This window comes from Colossoma macropomum, unplaced genomic scaffold (genome assembly GCF_904425465.1).
Source record: "Colossoma macropomum unplaced genomic scaffold, Colossoma_macropomum, whole genome shotgun sequence".
NCBI classification, from domain to species: domain Eukaryota; kingdom Metazoa; phylum Chordata; class Actinopteri; order Characiformes; family Serrasalmidae; genus Colossoma; species Colossoma macropomum.
In genome coordinates this window covers 13,021,495-13,037,500 of record NW_023494797.1, presented here as the reverse complement: position 1 = coordinate 13,037,500, position 16,006 = coordinate 13,021,495, and the positions used below count along the sequence as shown (strand labels likewise).

Genomic DNA, 16,006 nt, shown 5'->3' with positions numbered 1-16,006 from the left:
CATACTAAGGCTTATTATTCAGTAACTACAGGGACTTCAGTACAAACTGGTTGAGCTATTCTTAGGTTATAAAAGTGTGTAATGTGTGTAATAAAACTTTGGGCCTGCTGATAGGCCCTGGCCTTTTAAGGGGTTAAAGACAATATCAATTTATGATTAAAAGCCCCCCACCAGGCGAGTATAAGGTACAGATATTATGCTGTCCTCTGCGGCCTCGTGAATAGAGTCTTCCTCCTCTGTATTCTCATGAAGTTCTTTTTTTTTTAAGGGGAACGTGCAGTGCTGCTATTCGTGGCTCGAAAAAAGATTGCAAAAATATCTTGCTAAATTTGTGCTCATACTGTGCTTTCCTGAGAACATATTTGAGCCTATTTGCGTGATGAATGCATTGAGTGAATTATACGTGAAATAATAAATCCTGGTTATTTATGTCCGCTCTGTCTGCAGCTCGGTCTCCAGAGTCGCTCTGATCCCCTCGTCCTAAGTCTCATTTGAGAAGTAACAAAGGCAGTTAATCAATAGCTCATTGGCTGAAGGCGCAGCGGTGGGATAACTTGATTGGTCGAGGCTGGGGGCGGGGGAGTGACAGTGAGGTGTCACAGCGGTAAATCCGTGGACGGTAACAGGGAGCTGGTCGATACCTCTTCAGCTGGTATAAGTGACTATCTCTAATGCAATTCTGTATGTCCTCAATCATGTTAACTTACTACATGACGTAAATGTGGGGCGCTGGGTTTGTTCCACGGTCGGTACAGGTAATGTATATGTTGTTAAGAGGGACATTAGCAGTTATAATGAGCCATGAAGGTGTTGTTATTACTAAGGGACTGAAGGAGTCTGTGTTCGCACTATTGCCATTAGGGCTGTGTTCAAAATATTGATATGGGAAAATATATATATATTTTAAAACAAAACTATTCGATCTTGTATGTAAGCATGGTAACACTTTAAAAACAGGTCTAATAGTTATGAATGAAATGTCCATGTCCTGTTTTAAATGATTTAAGTAGTTGCATATATATATATATATATATATATATATATATATATAGAGAGAGAGAGAGAGATGTTAGTATAGTGTGTGTGTGTGTATGTATGTGTATATATATATATATATATATATATATATATATATATATATATATATATATATATATATATATATACATACACACCGATCAGGCATAACATTATGACCACCTCTTTGTTTCTACGCTCATTGTCCATTTTATCAGCTCCACTTACTATATAGGTGCACTTTGTAGTTCTACAATTACAGACTGTAGTCCATCTGTTTCTCTGCATACTTTGTTAGCCCCCTTTTACCCTGTTCTTCAGTGGGAAAGGCCCCCCAAGCCCCCCACAGGACCACCACAGAACAGCTGTTATTTGGGTGGTGGATCATTCTCAGCACTGCAGTAACACTGATGTGGTGGTGGTGTGTTAGTGTGTGTTGCGCTGGTCTGAGTGGATCAGACACAGCAGTGCTGCTGGAGTTTTTAAACACCTCAGTGTCACTACTGGACTGAGAATAGTCCACCAACCAAAAATATCCAGCCAACAGCGTCCTGTGGGCAGCGTTCTGTGACCACTGATGAAGGACTAGAGTATGACCAACATAAATTGTGCAGCAGCAGATGAGCTATCGTCTCTGACTTTACATCTACAAGGTGGACTGACAAGGTAGGAGTGTCTAATAGAGTGGACAGTGAGTGGACACAGTGTTTAAAAACTCAGCAGCACTGCTGTGTCTGATCCACTCCTACCAGCACAACACACACTAAACACCACCAACACGTCAGTGTTACTGCAGTGCTGAGAATGATCCACCACCCAAATAGTACCTGCTCTGTAAGGGTCCATGGGGGTCCTGACCAAAGAAGAACAGGGTGAAAGGGGACTAACAAAGTATGCAGAGAAACAGATGGACTACAGTCTGTAATTGTAGAACTACAAAATGCACCTATATAGTAAGTGTATGTACAATGAGCATAGAAACAATCGTATGTCTGGCGTGCTTTTCTGAGTTGTATTGTATACTACTGTGATGCTGATGTGATATTGTGCAGTTGTAGTTATCATCACTATGCCATTTTTCATCACATAGTGATAAATTATTTGATGTGTTCCATTTTAAATGATTCCATTTTGATCTGCAGCCAAGGTCCATTGTGGTCAGCAAACAAGGTAGCGCCCTTGAGCTCCATATTAAAGAGAAATTTCTCTGTAATTTCTCAAAGATTCAGTCATTCAGGTGTAAATGAAGTCATTCAGACCGGATTGATGTAATGTGTTAATTCTAGAGTCAGAATTATTCACAGTGGTAATGATAGAAAAATATTGCATGAAATGGTTATGAATGCCTGACGCCTGTGATACTGTTTTATTTCATATTTTGGAGATGAGATGGTGGAGAGGTGCATACAGGGTGTTGTAAGGCTAAACAGTCCCTAAAGAAAACTTTTTTTAGGTTTTTCAGATTTGCCACTATGTAATCATTATCAGCGATTTCAGTCTATCAGCAGTCAGATGACACATGCAAGTTCACTGGTCATTTGGTCAACTCTGGTTCCTATTATTGTTTGGATCAACAGGATCTGTACGTTTCTTTGCAATGAACCATTTCTTAGCATATCAATTTAAGTGACTTTGTTTACATCTCAGCAACTTTTTAAAGTGAAAAAAATTTGAAAAAAATTGAAAAATGGATGGAATTCCCCTTTAATTTGTTCTCTAGTCAGTGAACCTTTTCTGTCCTCACCTCTGTCACTAGAGTCAGCTGTAGAAGAGCCATTATGGAGACTTCTTTGTTTCCATTGAGTGGACAGCCAGAAAGAGAGAGAGAGAGAGAATAAAAAGGCCACGTGTGAGAAAGTGTGCAGATGATGTGTTGAGAGGCAGGCCTGGCTAATCGAAATCAGCGCGGCGAGCCGTTAATATACAGCAGGCAGCAGGATAATGAGCCAGTCACTGCTGACACATTGATTTAGCCCGAGCGGCGATGGAATTAGCCATTGCTTGAAAGAGATGTCAACAGGCCCAACAATGGTGGCCAGTATAATGACTCTTACCTCCATATACACCCCCACACTCCCCCCAATTATACTTTCCATAGGCTTCCAGGACTCAGAGCTTGCTCAAGGCCTGCCCACAGCTGTCTCGCTAGCTGCTAGCTACTAGCTGCTAAGAGATAGGGTTAGGTTAGTATTATGGATAGCATTGCAGGCTAGTCAGTCTTTGACCAGTGTACATTATCTTTGCTAAACCTATTATTTGAAAATCAAGGAATTGTGTTAGTTTTGTTTTGGTGGAATCTTATTATTTTTGTTTGTCTAATTGTCTTAAAACAGCTCTGGATAGTCTGTTTTTTCTCCAATCCACAGACATCTTGGTCACTTTCACAGCCTGCCATGAGGCAACAGATAACAGCTTAGCCCTTGAGGATATATTTGGCTCCCCTTGGCTTTCATTAAGGGCAATAAACACATATTTAATGCTGCTGGCTCGTAGCCTCTTTATTTGAACCAGACCCAAGTTGCTAGCGGAGCATGTGCGACGCCCGGGAGCAGCTGGAAATCTGTCTGGCACCCGATCCCTTTCGCATCTGGGAAGTTGCACCTTGAGGCTACAGGACTGGCTAGCCTGCTGCTTTTGAACCGAGGCCTTTATGATACGAAATAGACTCCCAATTTGTTAGGCACAGCTTTTGGTTAGTGCTGCGGGAATCAACAGTTCATTGATTCTCCAAAGCCTCTGGGGAACGATAAAGAGGAAGCTTGACTAAGTGTTAAGTGGCCGCTGCCGCAGACAAGCTTTTAGTCACAAAGAGTTTGTGATATCCACCTTGAGTGGTTCTTCTAGAATTTGGCTCTAAAACACTAGAACTTAGCCTAAATTATTCCTTATAGCAAAAATGCTATGATAACAGTCGTCCTTCCCAGTATTGCCCTTGGAGCCATTTTATCTCGTTATCACCTCCGGAGTGAAACGACAAAAGAACTGCAGTATTTCATTTCACTGTATAGGGATGGGAGGTATGGTGGTATAAAAGTGACCACAAAAACATTATTATTTTATTAATATCATCATTGACTGGAGGTCAATATAATATAGATCAATATAGACATTCATTTGACTTCATATTGCCCCACGCTTGCACAGCAGCAGTCTGGACTGGGGGGGTTGGAGGGATATGGGGTAGACAGGGTGCCACTATCTACCCTCAGGCAAGTCCCATTAAGTCTCTTCATTTGCAATAAGCAGATGGCATTTTCAATTGTATTACCAACAGGCTGTTGTGTTGGTTTAGGTGAAGAGCTCTCAGAGAGACCTCCAGTCGAGTGAACCTCGTGTTTATGGGCACGCTGAGAGGCTCGGTTCCTGCCACTATCTCACTGTTTAGCTTCTCCACTACCTTTTTTATGGGGTTGTCAAAGTTATGGAGGACTTTTGCTGCCACTGAAGCCAAGCCTGTTTTCGTTTATTTTGTGTGTATGTGATTCATTTTCAGATTAGGCCATCATCAATCATAGCTGTGACAGCCCCAGATGGCACATTGTTGGGCTTCCAAATGACTTCTCTCATAAAGCCAGTCACCTGCAGAATGGCGCTCCTCACGCTCTCTGAGATTTTGTCACAGAGACATAAAGCTTTGCTTTAGTGCTGAGCCTTACAAGGCTTAGCGCTTTGATAGTACTCTAATATTAGCGTAATACATGCACACACATATATGATTTGCTTTATCAGGTCACCATTTCCACAGTTTCAGTTCACTGTCGGATTTAATGCGAATGAAAAAATCCAGATGCTCCCACAAAGTTCTAGTTAATATGTTGTGACATAGTGCTGAATGAGACATTGTGAGGAATCAAAGCCTGTATTTCAGTGTCATTATCAGCTTTGACTCACAACATGGCTGTATGTAGCACAGTGTTTAATTAGCTAGCTAAGCAAATTTTGTAATTTTCTGGAAAAGTCAGAACTTTTTCTGGAAAAGTCAGAACTTTTTCTGGAAAAGTCAGAACCTAACATGCCTAAACTTAATAATTAATGATAATAAATAACTTATTAATTGCTTTGTGTGGCTTAATTTTCAGGTTTTGAATGAGATTTGTTGTATATTGCCATTCTCTTTTTGTTGTTGTAAGTTATGTAGTACTTAGCTTACTTACTAGCGAGCTAGCATAATGTTACCAGCGGTCATGTACGGTCGCATATAAAAGTTTGCACACCCCGTGGTCACATTGCATGTTTTGTTGATTTTCTAAGACACATTTTCTAACACATTCTCTACTGGAAACAAACTTAAAAATAGCATTTTGATACAAATCTTCTGCACAGTTTACATTTTTGCAGTTTAAAATTGAAAAAAAATATAACACACAGTGCACAGGCCACATTTTATGTTTTAGCTTTTTTCCAATATGTTAAATCTCACAAATAAACAGTAATTGTGCATTACAATGTGCAGAAGTGTGTTCTCTGTAGTGGATGTGTTTACTTATTTTCACTTAGAAAATCAACAAAACGTGAACCTTGATCAGGGATGCCCAAACGTTTGCATAGGACTGTATGACAGATGATGTAGTTTGCTACATAAAGCTCAGTTTGAACATAGAAAATTGGGTAACACATTATTTGAAGGCTACCCAACACATAAATTAGCATTAAATAGAATATAATAAAAAAAGGAATACTTGAGTATTTATGAACAGCTGAAGTCCAAATTCAGAAAATGATGTAAGAAGTCATATGGAGTGTGTGACATTGTATTGACATTAGGGCTCTTAAACTAAAGTGATGGAAATGTGTTCCATTTATAACATCATTCCAATGGAAGAGACCTAATTAAACCATCATATCAGTTCTATGGTTTTGATGCCCTCAAGCTGAAGTGATCATTTTCATGCATATTTTCCTGTACATTTTCCTATATCATTTTGGCTTGAGGGCATTTTCATAGAGAATATGGTGATCTTAACTAGGCCTCTGCCAAGATGAAGCTTACAAAGAAACAAATGTCCATCTCTGTAGTTTAAGGCAGTGGTTCTCAAAGCAGTCCTCAGGGACCCCCAGACTGTTCACATTTTTACTCAATCCCAACTCCCAACACATAAGGACAGAGCAAAAATATGGACAGTCTGAGGTTCCCTGAGGACTGCTCTGAGAATCACTGGTTTATAGGCTCTTATGCCAATACAATGACAATATCATTTACTTCATTAAACATTTTATGTCATCTTGACAGAAACTGTTCATAAATACTTAATGCGTTTTGAGAGTGTTATTTAGAGTTTATGCATATGTCATTGAATATTTTAGTTATGAAGTATTATAAAGTGTTGCTCCAACTTATAAACAGATGTTTGAAAATGACAAGGCAACGGAATGCAGTGAATTTTGGCCAGATTCTGATACTGAAGTCTCCAACTGGGTACTTAAAAAACTACACTTGAGCTAATACAGCAGTGTATCTGCACTTAAGATAGCAAGAAAAATGGTCTCCCTTATTAGTCATTATTATTATATATTACTCTATCACATTGTTTTATTGCATTCTGGTGATGCAGGTTTGTTGTGACAGAAGCCATTACTGTTTCACACACTTGACAGACAACTCCGAATTCAGAATAGTCACCATGTTTGAAGTATTTTACATGATAGCAGAGTAGTTAGGTAACTAACTCTATACTCAGGAGAACAGGATTCAGGTCTGGCTCAGGAAAGCATGTTAGCTTTCTAACGCTACGTTCCTGACAGTGTATGTGAGGTAGTTCTGTTCTTTTAACATTGTGTTGATCACACAAACTCACAATGATATCACAGTGTTGATCAAATTTGGTTGGCCAAAATAAAACCCTTGCTCTCCATGACCAAGTGCTCTGTGACTGCTCCCGGTAGGTCAGAGTGAAGGAGAAGGCCACATGGTTGGTCTCCCAGACCAGATATGAAAAGCGAAAAACTGCATGTCTGCTCTGCAGGTTATAGAGGCTGCTGGTAAAAATAGCCCCTTGAAGTCAAGCAGGAGGCTCATGGCTAGCTACTCGATAGCAGTGGATAATATGGTGTTGATGGCGATCTCCAGACAACCCCCCCTTACTGTGGCCCCTCAGGCCAGGAGCTATAAAAAGCCTAATTGAGAGATTTTCACTGCCAAAACACAGACAGGAAAAAAAGACACAAAGGATGATGCTTGACATGTTGGGTGTGTTTGCTGCTGGCTGCAGAGCTTTGTGTTTGTGTTGTCCTCAGTGCTGGAGCAGATGCTGCATTTCTGCTGTTTGTCAAAGAACACAGCCCTCATCACATCCGCTTACTGTACACTTACTTAGTGCATACTGCCTCTGAGCCACTGCGGGAATCAAACCCTTACAGGTCGAGAAGAGGTGGAGTTATTACTGTTATTTAGAATTAGTTATTACTGTCATTTTGCTCTACTGTTTAAATGTAACTGCATCATTTCTTTATGCAGAACAAGACTCTATACACAACAATAACTTTCCATTAATTTTAAAACATCATAATAACAAGACTCATAATCATAATAGTAATTCTAATATCATAATCATATCATGATAATAATAATTTTTTACTTAGGATTGCAAATGTAGTATAGTTTGAAATTGGCTGAATTTCTCCACTTGTTTCAATGAGCTTTAAGAAATAATTAAAAAAAAAATTACAAAATAATTAGTACTGGTAATAACTGCTAGTTACTTCAACTGCTTCTAAGGGTTAACTTGTCTGTTTATAGATTAATTTTATCAGAATATTTAAAGTCTTTTGTCTTGCCATTTATGCACTTATTTATGGATGTGCAGTACTGTGCAAAAGTCAGAGACCACCTCTTATTTATTTGTATTTTTTTGAGGAGATTAGATATAAGATAATCCACCTGTGTAAGGAAGGGAAAATTCAAAGGAAAATAAGTGGACAAACAGGAGTTTCCAAAACTAGAATTAAAAAAAATGATTAAAAGCTACAGAGGAAATGTGTCTCCCAACAACCAATTGCAAGACCTGGTAAACACCAAAACTGTCCCCCATCAGATAAACAGCACTTAAAGCTTTCATCTTTGAGAGAGAGGAGAAAATCAAGCTGCTTCAGATCTGAAAACATCCGCAGGTGTTTCTGTCCATCCTTCCACTGTGAGAAGACAACTCAGCGCTATGGGTCTGAAAGGATGTGTAGCTGCCAGGAAGAACCTCACTGGCAAAAGAAAACAGACAAAAAGGAGAAAATTTAAATCAAAGAAAGAAACTGCTGGTGTTCTCAAAACAGTGGACTGAACACCCCACATGTGGATCATGGGATAACATGGATCATGAGAAGTAGAAAAATCAGCCAACTTCTAAGACTGAACTTTGGAGGTGTGAAAAATGTCCTTAGCAGACATCAGGACACAGTAGACTTACATGTTACTGCAAAATTGTGAAACTCAGCTTTTAAATAAAAACTAATCATCAATCTGTAGGCTGTCAGTAAATGGTGACAAACAGGAAACACTAATCAGTGGGACCTTATGAGCGGCTGGGGATATGAATCATGCATGCATCACAATGCGTCATATATGCAGGCTGCAAGTAAAGTGTTTTCACACATTCCATTTGGACCCAAGCAGGCTGCTTTTGCCTCGGCTGCTGTATAATTATGAAGTCTTTTATGCTGACGCTGAGTGCATTAATCAAAAATAGATAAGCGTGGGACTGCAGGGCTTGGCATGGCTGCAGCATGGCTGCCTATTGTCTGCATCAGCTCTTCTGCTGAAGCTAGTAGATTGGAACCCTTAAGTGTCCAGCAGTAGGCAGTAACAGACTATAGAGGGATTCTATTAATGCAGATATTGTTGAGTGGGCTTCTGGGTGACCTTTCTGTGTGATGTTGAGGACAGTAGTGTGAGAAAGAGGAATGTATGAGTGAGTATTATTGGTGTAAAAATGCACCAATTCATTGCATCGATTTTGTAGCATTAGAATTGATTATAATGGATTGTTATACACTGTAAAAACATTAGATAACTTATCTAAGTTTAAAATTAATGAATTATTCTGTCACCTTTTTAATGGAAAATTCTGTTCATACTCTGTATATACAGAACACTTTCTTGAGTTCATATACAGAACATTCCATAATTTCAGTTTTATCTGTAGAAAAAAAATAATGTATGTTTCTTATGTTTCTAACTCAAAAAAGAAAAATCTTCTGTATCTTTCACTCTTGTATACAAAATATAAGAGCTTGTATTTATTGTCGGCTTTTCACTACTGTGTAAATTCCTATTCAGTCACTTTTGTTTGTTCAGCATGTTTTTAAAAATAATTCTGAGTAGTGATTCTTGTGCTTGGAGATTTACACCCCCAGTAAGCCTGTGTTTGACACATGCAGGTGGTAAATGGGGGAATCCCTGGTCATTATGGATGCCTTTTTCCTCTGAAGGTCACAGGCAGGCTCTTTCACTGTAACTGATGAGCTCCCGCTTATCGATCTGTTAGTGACCTGTGTTGGTTAGAGGGGAGGTGTGGCTACAGGGACATGCTTTAACATGCTAACATAGACTTCCATGTCATCAAAGGAAACATGACACTGTTGCTGTACCTCTGCTTGTATTCGAGTTTTTAGAGGTGAACTGCATTTAAAACATCATCCATTGTTTTTCATTTCTCTGTTACACTCAAAAGGTAAACCTTCTTTGACTTCTTGACAGCTACAAATCTTTTCATACAGAGCTCTTAAAAAAGATGGTTCTTCAAGGGTTCTTAATAGTTCTAGATAGAACCATGAACACTCAATGAACCCGCTGCATAATTAAAAGGTTCTTTGCATCGTTAAGCCATTCGTCAGATTGAGAGAATGTGGTGTAGATGGTTCTGTATGGAAACTTTTTGCAAAATAGCACCAGAAAGGATTCCTCTATTGTTATGATGTCGAGCCTATAACAATAGAAGAACCCTTTTTGGTGCTATATCTCCATCAATCTGAAGAACCCTTTAACAATGCAAAGAACGCTTTAATCATGCAAAGGGTTCTTTGAGTGTTCATGGTTCTGTATGGAACCATTTTCTTTACTAAAGAACGCTTGAAGAACCATCTTTTTAAGAGTGTAGAGTTGAGTTGTATTCAGTGGAAGGATGGAAACACCTATGGATTCTTCCAGTCTGAAGCTAATGTTAGCACGTTGGCAAATTCATTGTCGTTTTTCTAACCTAGAGTTTTGATCAGCTACAGCAACAATGTTCAACTTGGTATCGTAACATTTTAAACTGAAAACGTTATGTACCGACTCTACACAGTGGGTTTTACGTTAAATGGGATTTTTGCAAGTGTTCTGTACAGCTTGTCCAACCTTGCAACAGGAACCACAAAGGAACATGTTTATGGGTGGAGCATGGACAGTTCCAATTAATATTGATATATATTCAGTTTGTAAGTCAATATGCCCCACATTTCAGTTTTTTTGTGTAATTCTTCTTTTAATTTCTCAGAAATTAATTATTTTCTGTGCCATGTTTTGTTGTTGTGTCCTTCTTTGTTTTATTTTTTGATGTTTTAGTTCAGCATATTTAGTAATTTTTTGCTCCGATTTGCTTTTACACTGAAATGCGACAGCTCCCTTCACACATGCCTCCTTCAGCTGCCTCAGCCCGTGGAGTTATCTGCAAAGTGTTATTGGACAAATCTCTCATGGAAGAGTGTTGTTTTTCTCTGCAAAAAATGACAAGAACACTGCTCGCTGACTGGCTCTGCGGAGAACTCAGCCACGGTTGACTCACCCATGTTTATCTGTTTTTCTGCACAGTGCAGTGACTGAAGAGGGTCAATGTGACTGCAGCTTCTCTGCTTAGCCGCAGTTAGAAGCTCAAACATCCGTTTCCATGGCTGCCTCGCTCCTCAGCCACTGGAGGCTTGCTGTATGAATTTAAGATGTTTACTCACCGTAAGGGTTTTTGGAGGAAGTTGGTGGAGTATGCAGTAGAGGTGTCAAACCAGGCTCCTGTAGATTTACACTGCTGTAGAGTTTAGCATAGATATGGGAATTTAAACCTCCTTTACTGCTGAAATATAAAATTATTTTATGTCGATAGGTTATTGTGATTTAATACACAACTAGCAGATCTACAAAATGATATCTCCAAGTCACACATAATCCACTGTACATTTTTGACATCTTGTTGTTTGAATAATTCCCATGTTTGGCTCTGCCTACATGTCTTCATTTCATTTAATTTGAGCTGCAATATCAGCTGCATGTGTCCTGACGTTCTTCACAGTTTTTTGTTGCATGCTTAGTTCAAAGCGTATTTCAAAGCGTATTATAAGATAACACACAATACATTTCATTCCAAACTACACAACACTACACTACAGCTTCCTGCTCATAGGAAAAACTTTACTTGGTGTAGAATCTTTATATCATGTTAAGGTCTTTCTGCAGGCCCCCTAGAGGTGGGCCATTCCAGTAGAATGGAAGAAAGAAAAAAACATTTTTTTTTCCATTCTATATGTATGTATCGCTGCTGTCGGAACAAAACCTCATATCTCAAAAATTATAACTTTACAGGAGAAGGAAAAAACGTAGCCTAAACTCTTGAGTAACCTTCTCGCACAGTTTAGTTCCAAACCTTTTGTATAATGTGCAGGAACAGCGTTGGACATTTCTACCTCAGACACTTGGAGATACACTGTTACAAATAGAGCTTCTGTGCAGGTACATTTTTCCTTCATCAAGGTACTAACAATGTAAATGTATCCTCAAAGGAGCAACAGTGGTTTTTAAGGTCTAATTTTTACCGTAAATAAGTTTTTCCAGGAGAAAAGTATGTATTTGTACCTTTTCATAGCCTAATGTTTTAAAACACAACAATAAAATGAAAAGACTCGAGACGAGACGGGGTGTGTGGAGTCAATATAACTTAGAAAATATAATATATAATTTCAATGGATTATGGTACAGTTATGTTCCTTGACTCAAGGTACTGAGATGTACCCTTGAGGGTACCACCTCAGTGACAAGAGGGGAACTGCCCCAGTGACAGTTTACTACCTTTATTTCTGAGAGTGTATAGTGAGGGTTCATCCATGCTTGCCGTGGTTGAGGGAAGAGGTATGGGAACGATAGTCTCTACTTAGGCATACATATGGCATGTATGTTTGTGCCAGCACATATGTGGATATATGACTCCATTTTTAGGCCATGTGAAGGCTTTGCCTGCTGTTTCTGCAAATGCCCCCTTGACGCCCACTCTCTCTGTCTAACATGTGTTCCACAATTAATTTTCCTGTTATGTATGCATTTATTCATACATTTGACTGAAATCCAAATTCGCCTTGCCTTGCAAACAGGGCTTTTGTGTTTTCTGCCCAGTAGCCCTCAATGCTTATCCATATTATCCTGGAGAGTTTTGCTGGAAGCTATTAGCGTTTATTTGTAATTTGAATAATTTGTTCTCGGAGGACTTTGTTGCTTTGCTCCAAGTGGGCAAGCACACACCTTTTCACCTGCCTGTTCTTGGCAAATGTTACCTGGACTTTCTTCTCCACATTTCTGTTCCCTGCCCAAGTTTGGTGCTTTGTAATCTGGCAAAGTTCGGTAGGTGAGCATGTTACGCTGCTGGTGCCTGTTTGTGCTTTGACACATGTCTGTCCAAAGCAATTACGCGGAGATGAAATATTCATGCGGTTCCAGGACGTCCCGGCGCCTGTGTGGGGATTGTACACTTCCCAATATCGGGGCGACCGTCGCACACTGCCCTTCAGGCTCTATAATGACTCTCAGGCATGAAAGAGTAGCGGGGACCCGTCAGGTGTTTACAGCCCTCGGCCTCCTGGGTAACCCTGCAGGGAAATCAACAGTTTCATATGCAGAGGCATGCAGGGAAAAATGTATGGCAGCAATAAAAGAATGCAAAGATGTGGCATTTAGAGAAAGGCCTGTGATATACGCCTGCTCCCGTGTCAGCCTTTGAGCGCGAGGGGGGCTACTTTCTTTATTGTTGTTATGACAGAATGCTACTGAGGGATTTTCCTCATTGATCTGGCCTTGTTTGTGTTTATGTATGTTCCCTGACATTTACTGCGCTTCATGAAAAGTGCACCCGAGTTTCATTTTACGCATGATGGCGGCTTCCCAGAGACAATTTTCATTTCAGGGCAAAGTCTTGCTGAGACAGGCGCTTTATTGCCGGGACGAGTGCTCTTTGGGTAATGCTTCTTTGTGTGTTTTTTGACATGTAGCCTTTTTTCCTCTCTTTTGTCTTTGTCTTAGGCTTGGTGAAGTTGGGAGTCCATTGCGTCACATGTCAGAAAGTTGCCATAAAGATCGTGAACCGGGAGAAACTCAGCGAATCAGTATTGATGAAGGTAAGATCTATGCAGTTTCTTTGGTTCCAGAACTTGCTTGTGAATTGTATTTATTACCTCAAACTAATAGTAGTAATAGTAATAGTTAGCCTTATACAGCCAATGTGCAGTTCATTTATAGCACAGAAGAGCACATTAAATGAATATTCCAGCATTTTCCAGCCTAATCTCTATCATGCATATACAGTCGATTACCATGGACAGTCATTTCAATGTATTTACCTGTACTTAGTAATAGAACACAAACCCACTGACTAGGTAATGCACGTGTAATAGAAGTGTGCAGGTGCTGAAGCAGTTGCCCATTAGCTGCTACTATGAGTGTGTGCTACTATAAGTCAGTGGGTTCTTTTATTCTTTTGTAAATATGGATAAACACATTAAAATTACTGTCTGTGGGAAACAACCATATAATACAGACATGATTAGGCTGAAAAACAATGTACTTCTTTTAATAGCTCTTTAGAATTTTTCTGTAGGCTGTACAATACTGGGAACAATAACCACCCTTTGTTTATTAGTATAAGTTATTTCTTTTTCAGGAGATATTTCTGAGGAGATTAGATATAAGATAATCTACTTGCATAAGGAAGGGAAAGTCAAAGGAAAATAAGAGACATGAAAAAATCAAGCCAGTTTCCCCAGTCAAACAGAGATGCTGAGAACAATAGACTGACCAGAGTGAGTCCAGACCTCAGCATCACTGAATTTGTTTGGGATTCCTTGGATTTGGAGAAACAGAAAATGCAAGCAACTTTTAAGACTGAACTTTGAAAAATGTTCCTGCAGATTTCTATGAAAAGCTGAAAGCAAGTCTCTTCAAAAAATAGGAAGCTGTAATAAAGGTAAAGGATGGACATACTAAATACTGAGAAGTGATATTTGGTTTCTTTTAGGCTTTTGTGTAATTTCTTGTTTTCTGCTTTTTTTCCTGACACTGAAAATGTACTTTTAACTTGTACTTAATGACCATTCAGACTGTAAATTAAATGCATAAAAGAAGCATCTCAGACTTTTGGACCCCACTGTATATCTTACACAATAAGTTCACCTGTTAGGTCAAGCATCATTTAGCTTCTATTATTTTTCTTTTCTAATGGTTTTCTAGTATCAGCTTTTGTTGGTGGACAACTTCAGCCCATTACTCACTGCACTGAAGAACGGTTCGTCACAGTACTCTGGTACTGGAGGATGAGCTATTTGGGTTGCAGCAAAGCTGGACTGCGGTCTAGGGTTCCTTTGCTGGATGTAAAGCGATTAGCGGACGCTCTCACTCCTGCTCATTTCTTCTCACAGCTGCACCATTTTTTGTAGAGACTCATGGACACCCTCAGATTAAACCCTGCAGGCCTGCGGTGGTCAGGGAGATTGGACGCTGATTGTCTGAAGTTCAGCTGAGGTTCGCCACAATCTCTAGTTGTCATCCTCGGGTCAGAATAGGCCATTCCAGTGCAGATGCTTGTCCTCAGAGTATTTTAAATGGGATGTGACAGCTTTCAGTCATGTGATGTGTTCCGTGGCTTTGTTGATGAGTGCCACACAGTTCAGCAGTCCAGTGTGCCTGGACACAAGGCCAGTCAGCCTTTTGATGTGATAGAACCAAAAGGGATTCTTCTATTGTTACAATGTCAAGATTGTAACAGTTTTTGGGGCTAAATAGAACCCTGTTCAAAAAGGTTCTATATAGAACCATCTATAGCACATTCTCCATCAATCTAAAGAATGCTTTCAGTATACAAAGAACTGCTTAATCATGCAAAGAATTCTTTAAGTGTTCCTGGTTCTATATAGAACTATTTTCTTTACTAAGGAACCCTTGAAGAATCATACTTTTTTAAGAGTGTATATGTGAACTATATGTAATGCTCACATGTGGTGCTTCATAACTGAATTCGGATCATGATGATATAATTTGTTGTGATTACTCTGCAGACAATAATCATTGGTCTAAATTTACATTATCGCCCAAACTTATTAGCGACTTTAGCCTTGTAGCTCCAGTGCAAAATGAAAGAAGCAAACTTCAGACATCAAACATATCTTGGCTGATCAAATACATTAAGGGGGAAAACCGTCTGACATTTCATAACATTTGATATTTTGTCGAGCTACACCGATCAGGCATAACATTATGACCACCTCCTAGTATCTAAACTCATTGTCCATTTTATCAGCTCCACTTGCTATATAGGTGCACTTTGTAGTTCTACAATTACAGACTGTAGTCCATCTGTTTCTCTGCATACTTTGTTAGCCCCCTTTTACCCTGTTCTTCAGTGGTCAGGACCCTCACAGAGCAGGTACTATTTGGGTGGTGGATCATTCTCAGCACTGCGGTAACACTGATGTGGTGGTGGTGTGTTAGTGTGTGTTGCATGGGTCTGAGTGGATCAGACACAGCAGTGCTGCTGGAGTTTTTAAAAACTGTTCACTCACTGTCCACTCTATTAGACACTCCTACCCTGTCAGTTCACCTTGTAGATGTAAAGTCAGAGACGATAGCTCATCTGTTGCAGTTTATGTTGGTCATCCTCTAGTCCTTCATCAGTGGTCACAGGACGCTGCCCGCAGGACACTGTTGGCTGGATAGTTTTTGGTTGGTGGACTATTCTCAGTCCAGTAGTGACACTGAGGTGTTTAAAAACTCCAG

General features: G+C 39.6%; 1 protein-coding gene across 1 annotated transcript in view; it reads left to right on the top strand.

The window, feature by feature from the left end:
* brsk2b (BR serine/threonine kinase 2b) overlaps positions 1 to 16,006 on the top strand; it is a 216,835-nt gene that overhangs the window by 93,434 nt on the left and 107,395 nt on the right. The window contains exon 2 of the mRNA XM_036584321.1: positions 13,262 to 13,356. Within this exon, the coding sequence (XP_036440214.1) occupies positions 13,262 to 13,356 (95 nt within the window). The remainder of the gene's footprint in view (positions 1 to 13,261; positions 13,357 to 16,006) is intronic.